General features: G+C 39.6%; 1 protein-coding gene across 1 annotated transcript in view; it reads right to left on the bottom strand.

Moving 5' to 3' along the window:
* Nucleotides 1–24405, bottom strand: part of LOC133518718 (BOS complex subunit NOMO3) — a 34853-nt gene extending 10448 nt beyond the window's left edge. The window contains exons 1-15 of the mRNA XM_061852387.1: nucleotides 24205–24405; nucleotides 23653–24039; nucleotides 22966–23125; nucleotides 22072–22320; nucleotides 21219–21384; nucleotides 19623–19784; nucleotides 18970–19051; nucleotides 17302–17492; nucleotides 16220–16398; nucleotides 14986–15159; nucleotides 14628–14810; nucleotides 14050–14233; nucleotides 13545–13747; nucleotides 12699–12889; nucleotides 11105–11245 (exon numbers count right to left, since the gene is read on the bottom strand). Coding sequence (XP_061708371.1) covers nucleotides 11105–11245; nucleotides 12699–12889; nucleotides 13545–13747; nucleotides 14050–14233; nucleotides 14628–14810; nucleotides 14986–15159; nucleotides 16220–16398; nucleotides 17302–17492; nucleotides 18970–19051; nucleotides 19623–19784; nucleotides 21219–21384; nucleotides 22072–22320; nucleotides 22966–23125; nucleotides 23653–24039; nucleotides 24205–24350 — 2798 coding nt within the window. The 5' untranslated portion in view covers nucleotides 24351–24405. The remainder of the gene's footprint in view (nucleotides 1–11104; nucleotides 11246–12698; nucleotides 12890–13544; nucleotides 13748–14049; nucleotides 14234–14627; nucleotides 14811–14985; nucleotides 15160–16219; nucleotides 16399–17301; nucleotides 17493–18969; nucleotides 19052–19622; nucleotides 19785–21218; nucleotides 21385–22071; nucleotides 22321–22965; nucleotides 23126–23652; nucleotides 24040–24204) is intronic.
* Nucleotides 24406–25489: the final 1084 nt, after the last annotated feature.

Below are 25489 nucleotides of genomic sequence, written 5' to 3'. Positions count from 1 at the left end.
GAACTCCAACGCGCGCAATTTTTCTTCGTTGTTAAGTTTCTAGCGAGTAAGGTTCTCAAGAAACATTTTTGTCGAAGTACAGATCTGATGATGTGTTTCATGAGAAAGCGAGGGAACTCCTCATTCTCCTCAATTCTTATAGGCATATAGTCATTTTGGATTTTCATCAATATCTTTAGCTTTTTTTATTCACATTAGTGGCATTTGATGAAGTGGAACTAGTGATGTTGACTAAAACGGAACTCTTCAACGCGTGAGATTTTTTCTTTTTTTGTTTGTTGTGATATAAGAGGCAAACTAGCAGACGAATCAACTGATGGTAAGCAATTACCGCTGGCCATGGACATCTGTTACACCATAGGGATTGTAAGTGCGGTGCCGGCATTTAAGATAGGAACACGCTCTCTCCTTAAAGTTTGAAAGATCGTATTGGGCCGGAAATACCGCATGCGACAGATCATTTCATAGTTTAGCTGTATGAGGCAGGAAGTTTCTAGAGAAATTCACAGTTGAGGATTGCCAACCATCTAAGTGGTGAAGATATAAATGATGTAGCGTAAAGCGGTGACGGAAAGAGGCGGCAGAGATTAATCTGAACAATTCCTCGGAACTTTTAAGTTTGTAGAAAGTAAGGTTCTTAAGAAATATCTGTGCTAGACACCAGTGTCTAGTGTCTAGGTCTGATGATGGACACCTCAAACCTTATAGTAATACATATAGTTTTTTTTTCATCAATATCTCTAGGTGTTTTATTTAAAAAAAGTTATATTTGATCAAGTGGAACTGCTGATGTTGTCCAGAACGGAACTTTTTAACGCACGCGTTTTGTATTCTTTATTAAGCTTGTAGCGTGTAACTTTCTTAAGGTGTATTTATATCAATGTTCAGTTCTGATGATGGGTTTCATAAATAATCGAGGGAATTCCTGACATCTTATAATTTCTGGATTTTTATTTACAAATCAAGCATTTTTATTAAAAAGTGACATTTGACGAAATGCAACAGCTGATGCTGGCCAAAATGGAACTCGCCAATTCGCGCGCGATATGTTTTATTTGTTTATTTTGTAGCAAGTAAAGTTCTTGAAGACATTTGTGTCATAAGGTCTAGTTCTGAGGATGGGTTCCATGAGAAATCGAAAAAATTCCTCAAATCTTATAGGCATACAATACATACAGTAATGTTTGGATTCTCGTCAACATATCAAGCATTTTTATTTAAACAAGTTAGTGATATTGACCAGAACGGAACTCTTCAACGCGCGCGATTCTTATTCTTTGTTAAGTTTGTAGCAAGCTAGGTTCTTAGGAAACATTTGTGTCAAGGTCCAGTTATGATGATGGATTCAATGAGGAATTGAGGATTTTAAATCGATTTGAATTCACAATTGGGAGGAATTGAGGATTTTCGTCAACATATCAAGTTTTTTTTATTTGAACAAGTGACATTTGATGAAGTGAAACTGCTGATATTGAGCAAAATGGAACTCTTCAACGACAAGTATTTTACCTTAGGCGTGTTTTTTATTTTATTTCGTTTATAGCATGTAAGGCTTTTAAGGAACATTTGTGTCAAGGTCCAGTTCTGATGATAGGTTCTACGAGAAACCGAAGGAGCTTCTCATATTGTATAAGGATACATATAGTCATTTTAGGATTTTCATCAATATTACAAGCATTTTTACTCAATAAAGTGACATTTGTTGAAGTAGAATTGCTGATGAAGAACGGAACACCTCAACGACTTCCAGATTCTTTATTTTTATTACTCTTCTTTCTTTTTCATTATTAGAACAGGTATTTCTACTAAGTGAACCGAACTGATACTATTAAAAGTAGGTAGGTAGGTAGGTTAAATAGGTTAAAACTGTAAGGATTATTATGTATAAGTAGTCTTTCTTTTAATTAAACATAGGTAAGTAATTCTATTTAAGTATAAGTGTCTTTAAAAAAAACATCAATCGACTCTTATCTGTCACTAGTTCCAGTTTCAGAGTATAAAATCCGGGTACACAGCCACGGCCAGCCGGGTAGCCAGACAGTTCGAATACGGACAAGTTATTGTGAATAAAAAATCTTATCGTCTTGCAAAAGTTATTGTCATAAATGTATAGGTTTCGAATACATGAATATAAAGTTAAAATGCTGGTAAAAGTATTAGTTTTTATCATTAACCATTTTATATCCCAACAAAACTGTTACCCTTACAAAAATAAAATGCTTTCATTACCTAATGTAGGTTACGTTAGGTAATAAATAAATAAATAGGTAGGGACAATCTTACACAGATTGGCCCCAAACTAATCAAAGCTTGTACTATGGGTACTAGGCGACGTTAAACATACTTATTTAGATAAATATATATTTACGTATATACATAGAAAACACGCATGCCTTAGGAACAAATATCTGTATTCATCACACAAAGAAATGCCCTTACGCGATTCAAACTCGGGACCATCGGCTTCATACTTCATAGGCAGGGTCACTACCCACTAGGCCAAACCGGTCGGCAAAAGGTAAAGATAATTAGGTAAAGACAATGAATAATTAAACGTATTATAAATTGACACCAATATCCATCAAATAGTATAACTAGGTATGCTAAGAGCGGGCTTCAGGCCATTACGTCGCACCTTTAGAATTAAACTAATTTGACTCAAAAAGTACGACCTTTATATATGTAGTTTGGTAGAACAGTAAGAACTCACTATATGTGTCTCTTTTTCATGCGGTGAAATCCCCCCCCACCCGGAAAGGGTAGCGACGCCCATTTTATCGACTCTCGAGCCGACTCCAATCTGATACTAATAGTAAGTAAGTACTTACTTAGTAAGCAAATTGTAGTAGTCATCCCTTCTTAGTAAAAGGAAAGTATTGTAAAGATACTACTTTTTAACCGACTTCAAAAACTTTCTGAACCAATGTTGAAAATTAGTTATCGTTTGAAAGTGGGTATATAGTTCCAAGATGGTCCTATTTTTGACAAAACCACGAGGAATTAAGGGAACTCCCCAAATCTTATAGGCGTTTTTTAGTTTCATCAACAGACCAGGCATTGCCATTCAAAAAAGTGCTATTTGAAGAAGTGGAACTTCTGATCAGGACCAGCAAATAACTCTTTAACGATACGTATTTCACGCTAGACGATTTGTCTTCTTTGTTATGTTTGTAAAGAAGCTACTTGCTTAACGAGGTTTAAGGAATATTTGTGTAAAGGTCTAGCTTACATCATGGGTTCCATGAGGAATTGAGGCAACCTCTCAATTCTTGATGGAACGTAAAACTGTTTATTGACATAATTGTCGATAGGTATCCCATCTGCTCTAATTTACCCCACTTGACGGTACATACATGAAAAAAAAAATTCTCTTAAAAATAGGAAACCGACTTCAAACATAGGTATTAGAAAACAATACAAAAACTGTTATTGTATTTTCAGAAACCATACGGAAATAATGAGGATGCATCGACATAAGAAGAATCGAACATGGGCAAGATAAAGTTCAAGAAAAAAGCGTACTGTGTGTATATAATGTGTACTTGTGTGTAGTCAAAGAAAGTTGAAAAATAAAGCATAATTAATGGCCATAGAATACAGAACCGATACACGAACATTAAGACTATTAAAAATAGACATATAGGTTGATCGTACTACTCGTACTAATGTATTTCTTTTGTTCAATTATAGTATTGCATTAAAGTTAGATTCTCTAGATATATATTATTCATAGGTTCTGTATTCTATACGAATTGTTTCAGTGTAATTATTGTACTAAATACCGTTGACCGCCTGTCAACAGTATTTATTTCTACATTACTATCACAGAAGATTTTAGGCCCTACAGTAGTTTTTGAATTAGTATTTACTATGGACAAATATAGCGAAATGTGAGTTTTTACCTAAAATATCAATCTTTTGTGAACGTGGTGTAGAGTATATACCGCCTAAGACTGAAGTAGCTACGCGGGAAACGTTTTCAAAATAGAATCGTGTTCATGGTCGGCCCATGGTAAAAATAATTAGGTACACGTAGACCCGCTAAATAAACCCCGTGGACCCACCAGGAGAACATATTGGAGAGACTAGAGATAATACACCGCTTTAAGGGCGGTCGCACTCGGCATTGACATCTGGCGTATAGATGGCGGGTGGACCTCAGCGAATTTCAAAGAAATATTTATAAACATCCAATGACGTCCGGCTCGGACACCAGATCTTCAATCTCCTGATTCCTGTGGAGTCTCCAGGTTCCATCCTCTCCACGTGTGAGTCCTAGGATTTTTCGCGCTGCCAGACTCCGATGACTCAGGCACGTAGTCCAGATGGGTGAGGATCGTGCAGCCTGGAGGGCGTACTCTGAAGTTCCAAATGGCCGAAGACCGTCTAGACGTCCTAGGTAGGTACCGCTGGAGAGATGAAATGCAAAAAGACCTTAGCGAACTCGGCGCCGTCGACTAGATGGAAACGGTTTTGGACAGAGAAGCATGGCGGTCTTTGGTGTCGGAGGCCAAGATCCACTTCGGGTCGCTGCGCCATAGCAGTAAGTAAGTATTTATAAACATACTGTACCTTCTGTGTACCTAACCCAAAACGAGATATTTAAGAAAAAGTCCACCCGCCATTCTGACGTCAGGATTGCGGTTGGACCTATGAAATCTTGCATTATACCGCACTAAAAGTATGCAGTTATATGGTACAGTCGCCATCAGATATATCGGAGTGGCCGAGGTGCTCAAAGATCTCTAAACACGCACTCTAACCTCTTGACAGTAGAGGCATGTTCAGATATTCGTGGGTACCTTGGCCGCTCCGATATATATGATGGTGACTGTACCTTCAGTGTACCTCTGTAAATAGAAATAGAAACCGGTGTACCTCTCCCCAAAACAAGCTAGGCTAAGCTCATGCACAATATAACTGCATACTTTTAGTGCGGTATAATGCAAGATTTCATAGGTCCACCCGCCATCCTGACGTCAGGTTGGCGGGTGGACCGTTTTGTAAAATATCTCGTTTTGGGGAAAGGTACACTGGTTTATATTAAAGGTACACTGAGGTACACAGAAGGTACAATATGTTTATAAATATTTCTTTGAAATTCGCTGAGGTCCACCGCCATCCTGACGCTTACCATATATCTAAGGACCGACCTTAGGGGCAATAACGATAGTGCTAGTTCAGCTGTGTCATTCACAAATTCGAGCCAATCGTGCTGTCTAACGCAACTAGATGCGATCAATCGCGTGCATAATGCGAACTCATCAACCAATCACGTTGTGTTACTTGTGGCGTTAGACTGCACGATTGGCTCAAACTCGTGTGCGTAACACCGCTGTACTGGCCCCATTCTTATTGCCCGTAAGGCCCGTCCTCAGATATATTATGTCAACGACACAGTCGCGATTTTAAAAAATCACATCGCTTCTGCTACCAAATTGTTGAGCATAACGTTTTCCTATCCATAGGTTCCATCTGTCCAGTAGGATCCACCATCTCGATCCACCAGATTGAAGAGATTGTTACTTAACTGATGGATCGAGATAATGAAACCTACTGAATAGAGCGGGTCGATTGGATATAACAAAGTACGCTTATATGAAACGCTACTCCGGTGTGCGAGTGAGACAGTCAGGCCAATTTGAACTTGCATTTGACAGAAAACTGACTCCATCAAACGCTACCAGTTCCATTGCCGGCCTCTTCGCTGCCTTCTATAATGGTTCAATCTTACCTTGCTTATGAATAAAAAGGGGCGTGCACACCGATATTAGAGTAATATTGGAATCATATCAGTTAGTTGCGGGCGTCTCGCTCGCACAAATACATGCGTATAAGTGCGAAATGAACACACGAATGACAGCTAACTGGTATCATTCCAATATTATTCTAAAATTGGTTTAATGTCAGTTGCACTTTCGAATTGGCCTACATAGCGATTTCCTTAGCCTGCACACCGGATCGGCGTGTGGGCCGGCATCTAGCTAATGTAAAGCCACCTCATTAGGTGCTTTACATTAGTTACAAAATACAAAAGGTTAAGGGCGTTTGCTAGCTGGCGCTAGTGCACGGAGCGGGCAAACACGCGCAGGTGCCTTTGTAAGTAAAATCAGTCGCACGCGTCCGCGCCAGTTAGCGTTGCTCATACTGTAAGAGCTCGTTCCCACTATGTCGGATGTCGTGGCGATTTTTAATCGTACGTTCCACTGGCAGAACATTTTATATGAAGCTGTTCACACTCGTCCGACAACGATTTTGTGTCGGATACGACAAAAAATGTCGTGCGTTTTGCCAGCCCTCCCAGCCCGGAAAAAAATCGTGTCGTGTCTCGCTCGCGTACGAGTGAATATAGCGCTGTTCACATTTTGTCGGATGTCGGAACGATTTCGCCCGCGCCGCCCTCGCGGCACCCCCTCACACACCCGCGCGTCGCTGCCGCGTCGTTGCGATCGCTTCTTAATTCAGCTATCAAATTCTGAAATATTCATAAGGTAAATCTTTCCCTGAGAATTGGGTGTACCCAATATCTCCTTTTTTTAACTGCCTCTAATCGTTTCTTTCGCAAATAATACAAAACCACAAACATTTCGTCGACGTTCATCTTGTACTAAGCCTCGCTACCCACTCGAAAAATACACGCCAGCTGCGATCGTGCACGACAGACGACTAGTGGGAACAGTACCGCCAACACCCGATTGAAATCCGGATCCGACATCCGACATAGTGAGAACAGCGGCAACGACACACGATTAAAAATCGCCACGACATCCGACATAGTGGGAACGAGCTCTAAGCCGCACGCCCGCTCCATGCACACGCGCGACGTTGCGGACGCCCTATGCCCTAAACCTTACTTGAAAGTGTGAAGGTTACTCTGACAGCGGCTATATCAGCTATAATGTATTTATGACGCTTTGAGCATAGCTAGTTACGACGCCTTAAGGTATTCTTGGCGTTCAAAAGGTTAAGGGCGTTTGCTAGCTGGCGCGAGTGCACGGAGCGGGTGCACGTGCGCGGGTGCCTTTGTAGGTAAAATTCGTCGCACGCGTCCGCGCCAGCTAGCGTCGCCAGTTACTGTTTTTCGTTAACCCGCTTCAGCTAGCAAACTAATCGCAAATGGTCCGAGATTGGCGCAATAACCATGCATTCCCTTATCTGGATCTGGATGCACCTATTCACCAATGCTTGCTTTAAAGGAACTTGTCGACTCGTCCTGATAATATTTGTGCGACCGTGAAGAAAATCTATGCCGTCACTTATTTTTCAATTTATATGAAATAAAGATGTTAAATGTATTCAAAAGTTTTTATTTAATAAAGTAGGTATGTATAAGTGCTCTGTGCATCCGCACCAGCTAGCGGTGCCCTTAGCAAACCAATCGCAAATGGTCCGAGATTGGCGCAATAACCATGCATTCTCTTATCTGGATCTGGATGCACCTATTCACCAATGCTTGCTTTAAATTAACTTGTCGACTCATCCTGCTAATATTTGTGCGACCGTGAAGAAAATGTATGCCGTCAGTTATTTTTCAATTTATATGAAATAAAGGTGTTAAATGTATTCAAAAGTTTTTATTTCATATGTATATATAATGGAACGAAATACAGCTACTATCTTAGCTTGGCAAGCAGTTAAGAGTCGCTGATGCTTTTATTGTATTCACTGCGTTAATTTTAGGTTTAAGATTCTTTATTCTCACTAAGAATTTGACAATTCACTTACATGAGAACTTAAAACTACACAATTTAATCCTGCTTCATATGGCAAACGAAGGAAACGTTGCTTTGAACCGCGACGCAATCTCAAATGTTTCACTTTTACACAATTTTCCTGCAGAGAGACAAAACAAGTATGTACATAGTACCTTTTTACGATTTATTTTATCGTAACATATAAACTTAGATTTATTTTCTTGCTGCTAATTATGGTACTCCAACTACTCCATAAATACATTTACTTACCTACTTATTGCTTAGGAATCTTATTTCATGTTTAATAATAAGTTTATATAACGTTTCTAGCGGGACATAACGCGAACTTTAAAAAATGTAATGCTTTTTCTACCTTTATCACTCGAATATGTAAGAGCAAGAGAGATAAATAGACGAAACTTACTAGTTCAAGGTAACCACTCGTTTTATTGTCAAAGTTCCGAATTAAACAAACTTATTCTTCGGTAACATTTTTAGCGTTTATAAGCGACTATACGGATCCAGCATTTGCCGCTCATTCGGTTCTCCTATTGCACGCAAGATGTCAGTACTAGAGAGGATTTGAAAAATCATAATTAAGTAGTTTAGTGCCATTTATTGAGCAGTAATAATTAAAAAAAATATATAAATTACTTTTTCATTATATTTCAGGCATGCAAAGTGATGTAAATGGTTACAAAAGTAACTCTATATGAATGACATTTTTTAGTTCCAGTTTACGCCGCAGCGCATGATCAAAATTATTAATATCATCTTCCCTGGACACTTTCGGTCTTTGGTGTCATATAAGTAATTAATGCTTAATTGAAGACCTTCCAAATAGGATATGACTCAATTGTATATACCAATAGTAAAAATTACCCAAACTGCTACCAAGGCTCCATCTAGTGCCAGGTAGAACAAACAAAGCGGCATTTACCACAATTAATTAACGAAAAAACTCGTTTTATTACCGCCCCTGCAAGCATTTGAGTGCAAGTATATATATATTAAAATACCTTATAAAAATGTCTTTTAAATGATATATATGGCTTGAGTATACAAGCAAGTTTCAGTGTTTAATAGCAGTATTTTTAATTCAAGCATATGTTATATCAACTAATTCCAGCCCTGTACGTACTTAAACGTAAGTAGTGGTAAACAGAAATCTAGAATTTCTCATATTCTTTCATACAAAACACCTAACAACCGGCTACGTAACAAGTACTTTGTAAAACAACAGTTTATATTCGCCACTCTTTTTTTTAAATTGCTCAGTCCCTGCACGTTATCCAAAGTTGGTGTCATACAATAAAATAATGCTAAGAGTAAACCCTTTCAAACGAGATATGTCTCAACAGTATACATCCATGGGACAAATTGCCCATTCTCCTTTAACTTGCAAGATTTGGCCCGTACAAACATAAATAAATATAAATATTTAGGGACCATCTTACACTGGTCGACCTAGCCCCAAACTAAGCTTACTATGGGCCCTAGGAGACGATATACATACGTATATAGATAAATAAATACTTATGTACATAGAGAACACCCATGACGCAGGAGCCAATATCTGCGTTCATCACACAAATAAATGCCTTTACCGGGATTTAAACCTAGGATCCTCGGCTTCATGGGCAGGGTCACTGTAACATGCCAGTATCTCCCCTTGCCTGTTACATATAAGAACATAATATTTATCTACTTTTAAGTCAGTTAAATAAAATTCCTTATTTGGGTCTCACGGTAATAAATCTCTTTCATATCTGAAGCAGGTCATATCGTCTGAAATATTCAACGCTAATTTGGAGGGCTTAGTGATGAATAGTAAACCAATGTAATAAGATACTTGTTTATAAAATAATTTGAACTTTATTTCAACGACATAAAGCTTTTGCATTATAAAACTTTGTCCAAACAATATACTGGAACCATTAGTTCAAGTGTTGGTTTAAAATATCAGCTCGAACTTTATGTCATCATAAATTTAAATGAAATATGTTTGTAATGGATAAAAATATTCTTAGCTAAATTGAAACATATTGTAAAGAAATAAGAAAGGGCGGATCTCTAAAATCTGTGCTCATATAGAAAAACAAAGGTGGTTAGAATAAAAACTCTAGTGACACCCCACATGCGTAGAGAAATTAGTTTTAGACCACACCCAAAACTTTAAGAACTTTATGAACGCATCCCTCACCGGGCTGGTAACGTGTATATCCTGGAATTCCTTTTGATGATTCATCAACAACTTTTTAAGCCTATATTTGAACTGCTGGATTAGCCTCGCACCCAGGTGGGGTGGGGGTCTTGTTGTCACCACCATGCTAGACTTCAAGGTTTGGAGCATCGTCGCAAGGTTGCCTGCCTAACGGTCTTTTATAGGATACATTTCGGAGAGTGTGCCGAGGAACTGCACAACCTTATTCCTCCGTCCCCATTTCACCATCGGACTACCAGACAATCGGCACTCCGGCACCGCTTCATGGTAGGTATTACACAAATACGCACGAAGCGTTTTGCTTCAACATTCCTTATGCGAACTGCCAAGCAGTGGAATGCCCTGCCCGAGTCTGTGTTTCCGCATGAGTACAATCTGGGTCTCTTCAAGGCAAGGGTAAATAGGTATCTCATAGGTAAGCGTGCTCCACCGTAGACCGCATCATCACTTACCATCAGGTGTGATCGTGGTCAGACGCCTGCCTATCCTCCATAAAAAAACCGGCCAAGAGCATGTCGGGCCACGCTCAGTGAAGGGTTCCGTAGTTACTCTTCCGTCACAATAAGCTAAACTGGAGCTTAAAGTATAGTAAATTGTTAACCAAGTGATGAAACGGTACTTTTCACCCGAGTTAAACAAATAGGCAAATTTGCATAATCAGTACCTAATTAAAGTAAGTCTTTTTACTATGAAGGGAAAACTTTTTGCGATAACTCAAAAACAGCTAAACTGATCATGACCGCTATAGTTTTCATTTAATGTCTTTCTTAAGCTCTACTTTCACGATTTTTTTCATATTTTTTTGAGTTAGAGGGGGGGGACACATTTTTTTTTTCGTTCGGAGCGATTATCTCCGAATATATTCACTTTATCAAAAAATGTTTCTTGAAAACCTTTATTAGTTTTGAAAGACCTTTCCAACGATACCCCACACTCTAGGGTTGAAGCGAAAAAAAAATTTCACCCCCACTTTACGTGTAGGGGAGGTACCCTAAAAAAAATTAAATTTTTTGATTTTATTGTACGACTTTGTCGGCTTTATTGATTTATATATCCATGCCAAATTTCAGCTTTCTAGCACTAACGACCAAGCCTCGGACAGACAGACAGACAGACAGACAGACAGACGGACATGGCGAAACTATAAGGGTTCCTAGTTGACTACGGAACCCTAAAAAGCAGTTACCTGAAAGCCCCGCCGGCTTCAGTAGTGGCCTCCTCGCTGGCGCACTTGCCGGCGGCGCGCGCGACCACGCTGGCGCCGGCCCAGCCCACGCCGCCGAGCGACACGAGATGCCCGACGCACGACCACGCCACGCGAACACCTCTGGACATTAAATCAGTACAATTGTACAAATTGTCATTGTCAATTTTCCATGGGTGGTAAGGTGACCAGATCTGATTTTCGGTTTTACGGGAGAATTAAAAATACGGGATTCGAGGTAAAAAAAAAAACATATTACTTTTTAACCGGGCCCGTACATTTTATGCCGCTGACGCAAATATGACGTAATTTAACATACAGGGAGTTTTTTTACAACACTACAAATTTAGATAACTTACCTATTGACGCGCAGAAAATTAAATACTTGTTACGTAAAATACACGGTTAAAAATCAAAAATATGTACCTATAATTTAATAAACTAATAATCTATTATTTAGTTGAGTGACAATAAGATGAAAGTCAGTTAGACGTGTCCGTACTGATTGTCTAGTATCTAAGTATATCAGTTGACTAAAGGTTGATAATTTTAATGATTAATCATTACGAAAATACTAATTGGAATCATACTATACGTAGCGTGACGTAATTTTTCCGTCAACGGCATGAAATGTACGGACCCTGCTTTTAAACTTTGGCATAATCAATTAATAATCTATACAATTAATAAAACACTGTGTGAGACAAAAGAAATATTGTTTGATAAGGTATTTAATTAGGCATAAAATTACAGGACAATGCACTGTCCCGTATTGGTTTCGCCAAATTACTAATATATAATAATAATAATAATTCAGCCTATATACGTCTCACTGCTGGGCACAGGCCTCCTCTCATGCGCGAGAGGGCTCGGGCTATAGTCCTCACACTAGCCCAATGCGGATTGGGGACTCACATACACCTTTGAATTTCTTCGCAGATGTATGCAGGTTTCCTCACGATGCCTTCACCGAAAAGCTGGTGGTAAATATCAAATGATATTTCGTACATAAGTTCTGAAAAACTCATTGGTACGAGCCAGGATTTGAACCCGCGACCTCCGGATTGAAAGTCGAACGTCATATCCACTCGGCCACCACCGCTTCACCGCCAAATTACTAGACAATGAAAAATTCGTGCCCGAAATACGGGACATCTGGTCACCCTAATGAGTGGACAACCCTTCTCGCCTACATTTTTAAAATTTGTCGCCTTTTTCTACGACGGAAATTGTTGTTAAACTATAATAAGTTTTTTGCAAAAAAATCATTTTTGGTACAAGCTTTTATCGCTGTCTGTACTTTTCTTTCCACAAGTAACTAATATTCATCGAGACAATTCTAAAAACCCCAAACACAATTAGGTTACGTTGTTTTATCACAGAGTTCCTATGGCCACCACCTGTCTCCATCATCAGATCATCTCGATGGTACCATAATATTGCATTGTCACCCGACTTACATATGTACGACAGCTTCATCGGAAACCGTGAAGTGGGTCAAATTTAACTTGGAAGATTTGATTACAAACAGACAATGGTCAGGTGAAAGTAAATAAAAGCTTGTAATAAATATTACCTGAGTGTCAACTTGTGTTCCCGACCCTCCTGCACAGTAAGTATCTCATGCGGCGGGCTGAACTTGTATTCCTTCATCAGCGGCTTGGCGTAGTACTCCGCCGGAGCCAGCGAGCTGAAGCGAAGCGAGCCCGAGGGACCAGACACCAGGTTACGGCGGTACGAGCCGCCGCTTACAGAGACTAGGGCGCCCTGAAATATTATAGTTTAGTAAGTAGTTGCATAATGGATATTATAGTTGTTTAAATCGTTGTGTAATGGATATTTCAGTTTAGTCAGAAGTATCATAGTGTATTCAACATTAAATACGTTTTTAGCAAAAATTCCATTTTTGGTACAAGCTTTTATTTATTTAAAAAACAAACAGACTTTTATAGTTATACCTATATAACACTGGCAATTTACCTGAAAACTAGACTTTCAGTTTCCTTAATGAAAATAAACCATCTTGTAAAACTTGTTTAATAAATAAAGTTACTACAGAGTTTACAGAGCTATAAAAAAGTAAGAGTATCAGAGTTTTATCACAATTGTTTATAAACTGAAGAAGGTATTTTATCGCTGACTGTATTTTTCTTTCCACGGCAACTAATACCTAACAACCCTAAAACACAAATAGTGTATGTTGTTTTATCACGTACCCATGGCCACCTCCTGTCTCCATGATCAGATGAGGGTGAACACCCTACACCTGCAATCACTGTAAAGCCCAACATACCTGCAAAGACTTCCCATCAGCATCATCGATCAGCTCCCTTCTCATAAACCGGACAGTGCGCGACCACTTAGGTTCTAGGGTGCGAGGATGAACACCCTACACCTGCAATCACTGTAAAGCCCAACACACCTGCAAAGGCTTCCCGTCGGCGTCGTCGAGCAGCTCCACTATGATCTCGGCCAGCTTGTGCGCGCGCACGTGGCCGGCGGCGTCGGGCCCGCGGAACACGTACGACTCCTTGGCGCACGCGATGGCGTACTGCTTGCTCGCGTCCAGCGGCCCGAAGCTGTACGTGCCCGCGGTTGTTGTGGTCTGGGTTAACTCGAGGTCGTCTAAAAATAAGGATTAAGTATGAGATATAAATAGAAAATTTATTTAATTACTTATCACTGCGTACAAAATTATCTAACAAAAACTGTTTGACAGAGGAAACTCGCGAATCACGCTGTCCCTCCCAAATGCTCGCTTGCTAGACTAGGAAGTGAAAACGTCACTAGATGGCGCTGTTCCTACTCACGCTAATTCTACATCGCGCTAACGGTGTGTTATCGTAGATTGCATGAAAGGTCACGTGGTGGTAGTAATGTGTGTGTAATTCAGAAGAACTAATTGTTGAGGTTTAAAGAATACTAACCTGAGGTCAAAGTAACAGTGACTCCAGCTACAGGGGGTATGATACGACCAGCCAAGGACAGGCCCTTGACGGCGCGGATGGTCAACGCCTGTGGTTGACAGTCGGAAGAACCGATCACTTGCTGAGGCTCCGAGGGATTAAAGAGGAGTGTCGAGGACTCTGCTGATACTACTGCTACTTCGCCCTATAAAAAAAGGTTTTTTTATACACCGTCGCAAATAAACATTAGCTTCGCTAAGCTCAAATGGACGCATGCAACTCCATAAAAAAAAAATATAGTCAACTAAAATACATTTACATGCCAATGTAATTCTTAAAAATGGTGTTAATTATTTTCTCCTAGATGGCACCGCTTCGACACGACGCCTTAGGAAATCTCGATGCGAAATGTCACTAGATGGCGCTGTTTCTATTGACGCTAATCTTACATCGCGCTAACGATGTGCTTTCGTAAATGCATAAGAAGTTGCGCGATTCCGAGCGAAGTCGCTATGGGCAATCCATATGCGTCATATTTCGAGCCAGATCCACTCTACTAAAAGGATCATGTAAATGTATGTCTGACTGTCTTTACTTACCTCTTTCATGAACAGCTCGTGCTCGAATACATATCCACCCCCAACTCTGGGTTGCGGCTTCAGCGGTCCCACGGCGCGGGCTCCGTGGCCGTCGGCTCCTATCTTCAGCACCAGATCTTTGACAGGTTCAGGGGAGGTCACACGGAGGACTACAGAGTGGGCTACGGCGATAAAGTTTATTGGCTGTGAACAAAAATGTATATTACATTTCCACGATTACTGCTAATTCATGAACAAAGCCCACACCAGTATGAAAAAAATCTGGTGATTTTACATAAAAGTATTTTGATTAGGACAGATATTCCACCGGCGGCGTGAAAGATAAGTTCGCATGCCATACGTAAAATGATATAGGTACCTGAGGATGTTCAGCGCCGGTGTCGGCGCGGGCAGTGGGCGGGTTAACTTGGTGGCAGCCGCGCGGGGTGAGTGTGTACACGCGGGGCGAGCCGCGCCCCACGCAGTGCGTGCTCGCGCCCGCTGGGAGGGTTAAAGTGCCCTTTTCTGACCCGTCGTCGCTGATGTAATCCACCTGGAAAGTAAACCTATTGTTAAACTTGTCCGATATAGTACATTGTGTAACGAGGGGGATAAGTGACATTTTGGATACGAGGGTGTTAAAACTCATCTATGCAACTTGGTTTGTATGAATAAGTGACATAATTTAAAAAATGCTAGAACTCCCGATATAGTACATTGTGCAACGAGGGGGGGTAAGTGACATTTTGGATACGAGGTTGGTAAAACTCATCTGTGCAACTTAGTTTGTATGAATAGGTGACATAATTTTAAAAAAAGCTAAAACTCCTTAGGAGTTTTAGCTTTTTCTGCAATTTGGTTTGTATGAATAAGAAACAATTTAAAAAAAAACTGAAACTCCCTAGGGAGTTTTAGATTTTTTTTTCACAATCCACAACTTCCGCGGGAACAAAATAGGCCTTTGTCCTTCAGTACACCTGCATGAAACAAGATCTTTTTCGAGAAGTGTAATCAAAAGTTTATTTTATCAGCATCAATATTATGTATTTTATAGGGTATAAAACAACGCGCCTAAATTATTTGCCATCCCGGATATCTCTAAATATGGATAAATCTCAAAAATACACGTTCAAAAGTATATCTTTTACAGTTTTAATTGTTCTAATTATAGAACCATCACTTTTTGTTGAGCTGTTACAGAATGATACTTTTGACGCGTTGTTTGATCCGCTATTTTTATACTGACTGTACCTTAATCATTTTTCGTAGATGGTCTATAATTTAAATGACATATATCTAAAGTAAAGACCATCTACAAATAAAATTACCCACCCAAAAAACATTTTCATGTAAAATGTAGCCAAGATGAAACCATAAAGCTCACACTGTCAAAAACTTATCGGTCTCATGTCGAGCCAAGCGTCTAACTCTGCAAGCCCTAACTTCACAAACTCCACACCTTAGTTAAAATATGTTTGGCCGTTTCGTCAGTCGGCTGTCCTCAACGATGTCCGGTACGGTAGCTATCTCCTGCGTGACAACCATGTCGTGGACGTTCTTTACGCATGGTATATCTGACTATACCTATACAAATATTTAAAAGTATCAGATACCTCAATTTTATGAGAACTAGTAGCCCTCAAAACATGTCCAGTCTGAACAAAGTCCGGTACGGTAGCTGTCTCCTGCGTTACCACGATGTTGTGGACACTCTCAGCCCAGCAAAGTCTGTCGGATGGTACTGAGAGCTCCACGCTGCCGGGGAGTACGTCTTTGAAGGTGTATTTGCCATCTGAAACAAAATAAATCATGGTTACTTTGAATGAATCCGCTCGTGACTAGCCGGGTCCACACAGAGCGAGAATACGCGCGAGGAAATTGCCTCACGCACAAACCGGCCAGTGTAGACGTGCCTAGGCCGGTTTGTGCGTAAGGAAATTGCCTCGTGCGTATGCTCGCTCTGTGTGGACCCAGCTACTCAATATTAACAGTCATATTACGAGCATTCCATGAAATTGTCTACCGTTACCTGTTACTGATTTGCAGGTACATACAAGTACAAAAATAAACGCCGAAAAAAAAGTAGCAACACAGGAAATAAAATGCTTCCGTACGGGACAGCCCGTGAATGCTCCATTAGCTATAAGTTCACCTGTTGTTAATTACTCATTTAAGTCTTGTCTTTGTTTGTATTATGAACTTTTCTTTAGTTATATTACTTGTATTACTAAAGATTTCATTATTATTTTAACTATAAACGAACACTCGTTTTTTTTTTTATGGTTGAGGAGGCAAACGAGCAGACGGATCACCTGATGGTAAGCGATTACCGCCGCCCATGGACACCTGCAACACCAGAGGGGTTGTAAGTGCGTTGCCGGCCTTTGAGATAACACATCGCGCGCTCAATCAGTAGACAAAGAGTCAAAATTTCATTCATGTTTATTATAACTCTATATCTTTAGGTATAAAAGTAAACAAACAATTTGTACATTTTCGGGTAAATATAATATTTATTGGTTAACCAACCAAATACGAAACCGCCTGGATCTGTGACTGAACGACCTGATTTTAACCTACATTATTTGATCATGTAATGTTTTCATCTACCCTCAATTGGCTTAAGGATCCATTTGAGGGCAGATTTTGTATATTTTTATTTAAATACCTAGAGATACAGTATTTAATAACAAACCTTTAGCAGTGGTGGTAAGAGGATTGCCCACAACGCTGCCGTCCGGCGCTAGCGTCCGGAGCGTCACGGGCAGGTCCGGGGCGCCGGTCCGGCACCGGACCGCGCCGGACACCAGCGCCTTCAGTTGCGAGAACGTGATGTCGGATACGGACGAGTGGGATACGGTGATTTTGTGCGAGAGGGGGTAGTATCTGAAATAAGTTGTGCCAAATGTGTTTCAGATGAGTTTTTGATGTTTCAAAGCAAAAGCAGAGATCAAACGACCTTAACCTCCTACCCCATGTAATAAAAAATTGTTGTTGAAATTTGAACTTTAATAGTTGTCAATAGATTTGAAAATCATATCCGTCATATATGGCTTCGTATGCGGTCAAGGGTTAAGAATGTGACGTCAATGCCATAATTTCACAAATATTTTTTTTAGAACACAAACAGTCACATATACAAATGGATTTGAAGTACAATGTAGTGTACTTAACATACTTAAGAATCATAGACCTGGAGGTTCATTATTAAGTACATAATGTTAACATACATACTAACAGCAGAAAGCCATACTTAAATTATATTTATCAGTCTTCAGAGCAAAATCTACAACATGGATAGGGCTTGTCCAAAATAACCTCAAAGAAGCGCAACTAACACCCCAGACGACCCAGGACAGATATGCCTGGCGACGCCATATAAGGAGAGCAGACCCCAAGTAAATGGGATAAAGCTAGGAAGAAGAAGAAGTCTTCAGAGCAAAATCAGTATCTAAATATCACATGAACTCTTACGTTTAATGTAATAGGGCAGAAATTAAAAAAAAAAAAAAAATTAATGTGTTATTGAAATTATTTGAATTGTAAGTAGAAGATTGGTAAATAGGTTTAAAATTCTTGTAATAAATATAAAAGAATGTTGTTGAGTGTTGGAATATGCATAAATTGGGTCTTTGACGACCGGTTTGGCCTAGTGCAGGGGTTCCCAAAGTGTGCGCCGCGGCGCCCTGGTGCGCCGTAGAAAGTAAAGAGGGGCGCCGTGAGTTCTATCATTATCCGAAACCACAAATATTCGCGGGTACCTATTTGAGCGCTCGCATCGGTAAATAATATAGCGTCGTGTCACTCTTTTTCGACCGTGATTTTAAATTTACAAGGGCGCCGTTGCAAAATACTCAACTTGTAACTGCGCCGCATGTTGAAAAAGATTGGGAACCCCTGGCCTAGTGGGTAGTGACCCTGCCTACGAAGCTGATGGTCCCAGGTTCAAATCCTGGTAAGGGCATGTATTTGTGTGATAAGCATGGATATTTGTTCCTGAGTCATGGGTGTTTTCTATGTATTTAAGTATTTATATATATTTATATATTATATATATCATTGTCTAAGTACCCTCAACACAAGCCTTATTGAGCTTACTGTGGGACTTAGTCAATTTGTGTAATAATGTCCTATAATATTTATTTATTTATTATTCTTTATATTTTACCGGGCCATTAATTTTGTCCATGTGGGCGAATCAAAGTAACCTTAAATCTGTACAGCTTGCTGCTCTTTAGCTTACTGTACTAAAGCATGTAATTAGCACATAACTGGCCCCCTGCATAGAAATTTGTTTGCAGGGGGGTCAGTTATCTCTGAAGCTTAGGTAGTTAGGTACTGTACAAATAATTTGCACACTTACTGCAATCCATCCCGTTGTTCCTGCTCGGAAACGTCGACTCTTGCCGTGTACACGCCAGGGGGCAGGAACGTGCACCATTTGCCTAATAAACAATAATATAAGAAATCAGCATATACATATAATGTTTAATTATAGTAATACTTATTACTTGTTTAACACATTTTAGATTTTCTCTACTCGTCGACTGTAATAGTTGAATTAAGATTTCGTATACCAAACTGTAATTGGGTACTTTTCATGTATGGGCTCCCAACTCAACTATAATATTCATTTCGAAACGGTTTAGTCAACTATAATGAAATTGACCAATCACAGCTCGCCGCGATCAAGAGGACGAAACAAAACGATAGCTCAAATTAATTATTTATTTTAGGTTGTATAGTAGAAACAATTGCTTCATAAGTCATAAACGCATATGTGACACCCATAGACTACGAAAACCGCTTACCATTGCTAGTCTCCATAGGCTACGGTGGCCAAAATCGAGGAAAAAGTCTAAAAATTGAATTTAGTAAGGAGCCGTGATATAAAAGAGTTTTTCAGTCGAGGACCTTGTTTAGACAACGAAGCTTGCTGAGTTGCCTAAGTAAGGTACGAGACTGAAAATGATTACAGTAGACGAGTAGAAAACTAATAATATAAATTTAATATACCTTGGTCGTCGACGGGCACGCGGCCGTCGCGCACGAGGACGCGGCGGGCGGCGGGCGGCGACACGGCGCCGCACACGCGCCAGCGCGACGCGCGCGCCTCGGGCACGAGCACCGCGCCCGTGGCCGTGATGCTCAGCTGGACGTCGTCGAACTGGGCTTGGTCTGACGATAAAATGTACATTCGAAAAAAAACCGGCCAAATGAGAGTCGGACTCGCGCAAGAAGGGTTCCGTACCATTATCTATAATAAACCGGCCAAGAGCATGTCGGGCCACGCTCAGTGTAGGGTTCCGTAGTTACTCTTCCGTCACAATAAGCTAAACTGGAGCTTAAAGTATAGTAGTAAATTGAGTTAGACAAATAGGCAAATTTGCATAATCAGTACCTACTTAAAGTACTTAAGTCTTTTTACTATGAAGGAAAATCTTTAAATACATTTTTTTAGATTTTATTGTACGACCATGTCGGTTTTATCGATTTATATATCCATGCCAAATTTCAGCTGTCTAGCACTAACGACCACGGAACAAAGCCTCGGACAAACAGACAGACAGACGGACATGGCGAAACTATAATAGTTGACTACGGAACCCTAAAAACGGCATAACAATCACGTTTGTTGTACAGTCAGCGTCAAATACTTTATAGCAGTCAAAGTTGCCAAATAGTTCGGTACACCATATATTTAGTATGGTGTTTTGGTACTACTTTGTTTGCTACAAAGTATTTAACGCTGACTGTATGGGAGCCCCCTTAAATATTTGTTTTATTCTGTTTTTTAATATTTGTTGTTTTAGCGGCAACAGAAATACATCATCTGTGAAAATTTCAAAGGCCTAACTATCACGGTTCATGAGATACAGCCTGGTGACAGACGGTCAGATAGACAGACGGACGGACAGCTAAGTCTTAGTAATAGGGTAAACTTTGGGGTAAACCGGCCAAGTCCGAGTCCGAACTCGCGCACCGAGGGTTTCATAAAAGATTTCAATTATCTTATCTAACAATAAACACGAAAAGTTTATTACCACAAATAATATTTTGTTATATTTGAAAAAACGTGTTTTTATTATAAAAATAATAATTTTATTTTTTTTCTGTACAAAACAGTCTGCAACTTTTGCGGGGGAGTGTCACGTTAAATAGCCATGTCAGATACATAAACGTCAGTCCATACAATACATTAGACCATTGGACGAGTTTTCGACAGAGGGGTAAGCTCTTAAAGGCTCTGGAGTTGCAGGTGTACATAGGCTACGGAGACTGCTTAACATCAGGCAGGCCGTACGCTTGTTTGCCACCGATGTAGTATATAAAAAAAAAAGGCGAATCCGTTGTTAAATCCTCCGAGTACATAGCACCTGTCACCTGAGGCGGCGCGGCCAGGGACTACGTTCCGGTCCATTACCGGCTCGTCTCAATACAACCTCATTATGGGGTTTCGCAATCTACTACTTTCCCGAACTTAACGACAATAATTCGTCAGGTCATAAGCAAAAATCACTAATTAATAAAAAAATATTAAACAAAAATCAACCTTATTTAAGTAATATTATGGCTATCAACTTGTGTGTTTGATAACAAATAATAACTTACCGTGTTCCACACTAATGGTATAGGTCCCACTCTGCAAAGATGGCAGGGTATATTTGCCCGCACTATCTGTTTTACCGACTGCCCGGCCGTCCAACGACACGCGTGCGTTGGGTAAGCCTGCACCAGCGGTGGATACCACTGACGACATTACCGTGAAACCCGTCACCTGAAAAAAGTAGAATGTGAATATTGAGTATGCATAGATCCGATTTTAAGTCTCTGTACCCAAATGGTGACAAAAGGCACCCTACATTGCCCGGCCACGACATTGATCTAACGGACAGACCACGACATTCGTCTAACGGACCGGCTACGACTTTGCGACGCGTACAATTGTATCTGCCAGCGTGGGCGATACCCCAACTTCAGAGGGCCTACCCCGAACACTGTATTGTTAATCATCTTTGACGACCGGTTTGGCCTAGTGGGTAGTGATCCTGCCTACGAAGCTGATGGTCCCGGGTTCAAATCCTGGTAAGGGCATTTATTCGTGTGATGAGCATGGATATTTGTTCCTGAGTCATGGGTGTTTTCTATGTATTTAAGTATTTATAAATATTTATATATTATATATATCGTTGTCTAAGTACCCTCAACACAAGCCTTATTGAGCTTACTGTGGAACTTAGTCAATTTGTGTAATAATGTCCTATAATATTTATTTTAATATTTATATTTATTTGTATTGGTTTGGAACAGAATTTTATTATAAGGGTAAAGACTAGTGGTTTACCATTGGACATAGCACCATACTAAATATCCTTATTAAAATGAGATGGCAAAGTTGAAAAAGCAATTAAAACACTTTCTAATTTTTAAAGAAAAATGTGCAATATCACAAAAAAAAACTAACCTCAAAAGCATTCTTAATATACAGGCTATCATGTAATACAGCAAATGGCACACTCTCCGGCTTCACATTATAGCTGACAGTTGCTTGCCCTGGACTCTTGGCCAGCGCCAGTAACTTGTACTCGCCCGCTGGCACCAGGCCGAATGTGAACTCCCCATTGTTGTCGGTGGTGGAGTAGCAGATTGGGGAGTCAGGGACACCCTGGAGGAGTGCCGTTTTGCAGCCTTCTACGCGGAGTTTGGGGCTTTCCTGGTGATTAAAATATTGTTATTACAGTAAGAATTTAGAGTTATAATTTTCAATGTTAATTAAGCAATAATTGTGTGGATGATGATGTGAATATTGTACCTATGTTTATAATTATTTAGTGCTGAAGAACAAATAAATATTGTGCTCTCCATTTGTTATGGTTGTAAGTTAATCCTATAAGAATCCTAAAATAAGTTCATCCTATACCTCATTACGAAAATAAGATGTCTGATATAATTTTAGATTTACGAAACTTTTTTAAAGCAATGTTTAGACTAGCAACATCTTGCATGCAATTTTCATTAGATTGTGGTCTCTGATCAAACTTTTGAAACAGTTTATCTTAGCAGTCGGAAATGTAACATAAATTGCATGGAAGATCTTGCTAGGCTACAACTCGCTTAAGATTATAAACTTCCAGAAGACACGGTTTCAGCACAAAATGTGATTATATCTACAAGTCATTCATGAAAACTATCTTTATGATTACTGGATACAGGCCATATCAGTTGGCATAACTACATGCCTGCTTATTAAATAATAAAAAGTAAAATAAAAAAATGTGTGCAATCACAAGTCTCATTGTTACCAAGATGACATCCAAATACCTCATACAAATGTGTTTTCAGTTCTGTGCTTACAAACCTCTTTAGAATACAGTAGCACATACAGCCCAGCAATAGGATTGCCATTAGAAGTGACGGAACCTTTGACATCATAACCTTTGACGGCCAGCACTCCTGTTGGGAGGGCTGTGTTGCCTTCCTTCACTTGGACTACTGCTGAAGATGGTTCTAGCTTCCATCTAGAAGTTAGAGAATACCAGTTTAGTTAAATAAGACAACCTTGTTGTAAAAACTACTGTGAATGTCCCAAAAAGTCTAGATACCAATTTCTTTGTCTATATATATTGCCTACCATGCACATCCAATTAGCTACATATAGTGACAACCGTCTGGCCCTGCCTAAGAAGCCGATGGTCCTAGGTTTGGGCATTTATTTGTGTGATGAACACAGATATTTGTTCCTGATCCATGGGTGTTTTCTATGTATATAAGTATGTATTTATCTATAATTATAAGTATTTATATTGTTGCTTAGTAACCATAGTACAAGCTTTGTTTAGTTTGGGGCTAGGTCGACCTGACCTGTGTAAGATTGTCCTCAAATATACAGTTTAAAGATTTTTTATTTATTTACTTGTCATACATATAACATGGTCATGATCTTTCAATAAAGTAATTTTCAGTTGGTTTTATGGGCCTCTAGCATATTGGTACGGGACCATAAAACACTCTTTTAAAATACATGATTAAAATTTCAAGTGCTTACCTTGGATGAGATGCCTTCACAGTATATTTCCCTGGAATCACCGGAGTAAAATGGAAATCCCCACCAGCGGAGGTCACCGTGTTCCTCACTTCTCCTTTATCATTAACTAGCTGCACCGCTATACCCGCAGGCCCTTGCTTCTGCCCCGCCGTGATCACCAGACCAGTGATACCAAAACCGTTAAACGAGAAGTTCACATCCTGGCCGGTAGAACACTGGTCCGTAACACCATCAATGTTTAAGTTGACTTCTGAGGGCTCAAAGCTCCAGCCTGGAGGAGGGTGGACTTTTAACACGTATTCGCCCTTTTCGTAGAGCGGGAGAAAGTAGTATCCGTTGTTTGGGGCGCATTCTGTTTTCTCTTTGAGGCTTCCTTCTTTGGTATACCTAAAAAATAACGAGTGTCATTACGATTTATGAATGGATATAACCTGCATAAACTGTAATCAATTTAAGTATACTTTACATGCATTAAGTTGTTGCTTATTATCGTTTTTAAATGTCTAATTAGATTAATAAATTAAAAAAACAGAGTGAGTGAGGTTAACTTACAATCCGATTTCGATTTTAGAAAAATCCAAATTAACATGACTTTTTACAAATCCACCACATCCTAATATGTCGTTACCGTAACATTTTACGACTGAAGGTATTAAATAAATTAAGGAAATAATTCTTAAACCTAGAAAAGTTCCCATTTTCGCTTATATATCACAGACAAGCGTAAGCTGATAAGAAACCTAATGACGCATCAACATAAAAAAAAAAAACACGTCATGACTGCGATTCCTGCGGTTGGCTACCCGTATTTCATTCTCACAGTAATAAAATCTGATTATTAAAAACCATTCAAAAACGTAATTGTATGTGTGAATCAAATAATATAAGTGCCAATTACATCTACCCTTGCCGATATCGGGCCCAAAATCAGTCCCGATGTCGGGCCTGATAATCGTTTTCCGTTTCACATCCTTAGTAAGTTATGCTGGACATTTTCCGCGAATCGACAACCATTGTGCCTTTCACATCCTTAATAATATTTGAAATGTAAAAAATACTAGGTCTCTAATAGGGTTGTTTCCATTTTTTTGAAACGCTTGTATTACGTTCTATATTAACTAAAAGTTGCCCTAAAATTAAACTTTTATACTAAAAACTGCTTTAAATATGTTCAATTGACAAAATATATTTTGACAGATGCTTTCGCGCCCAAAACGCTATTTGAAAATTGTGTGACGTCACAGTTTACGGTTTGACAAATAACTACATACACACGTAGAAGATACGAACTGTCAACTGACACTTGTCATTTGTTGTTTATCGCCTAACTGTCAACAGTGTCATGCTGAGAGTTGTGACGTCATCAGAATCTTCAAAGAGGTTTCGAGTTTGGTCACGTGACGTGTGCCAAAAGATATTTTAAATTCAATATTTACAAAAATATGGTCATTACAGGTCCCCTAAAAGTAGTTTAACATGTTCTTATAATCCAAAAGAATTTATTGGGATACAATTCTGCCCTAAGATTTGTAGATAGAAACAACCCTATTACCAAAATTGTTCAATGTTTTATATTTTTGCATATGAACCTTTTTTTTTACATTTCAACTATTGTTAACGATGTGCTGATACTCCGTGAAACGAAAACGATAATGAAGCACGAAATCAGGTTTGGCCCTCTAAAGCCCCCTCCAGACTATGCGCGTGAATCGCGGCGCGACTTCGCGGAGCGAACAGAACGTAGTGATTATATGCTCTTTGCATATAATCTCTTCTCGGCGATTTCGCAGTTTGGTTCGCGGCAAGATGGCGCCGAAGCGTCAGCTGATCGGATTTA

Source organism: Cydia pomonella, chromosome 6, assembly GCF_033807575.1.
Source record: "Cydia pomonella isolate Wapato2018A chromosome 6, ilCydPomo1, whole genome shotgun sequence".
Taxonomy (NCBI): Eukaryota; Metazoa; Arthropoda; class Insecta; order Lepidoptera; family Tortricidae; genus Cydia; species Cydia pomonella.
The sequence above is the reverse complement of the archived record's forward strand: the minus strand, read 5'-3'. Positions and strand labels throughout refer to the sequence as shown.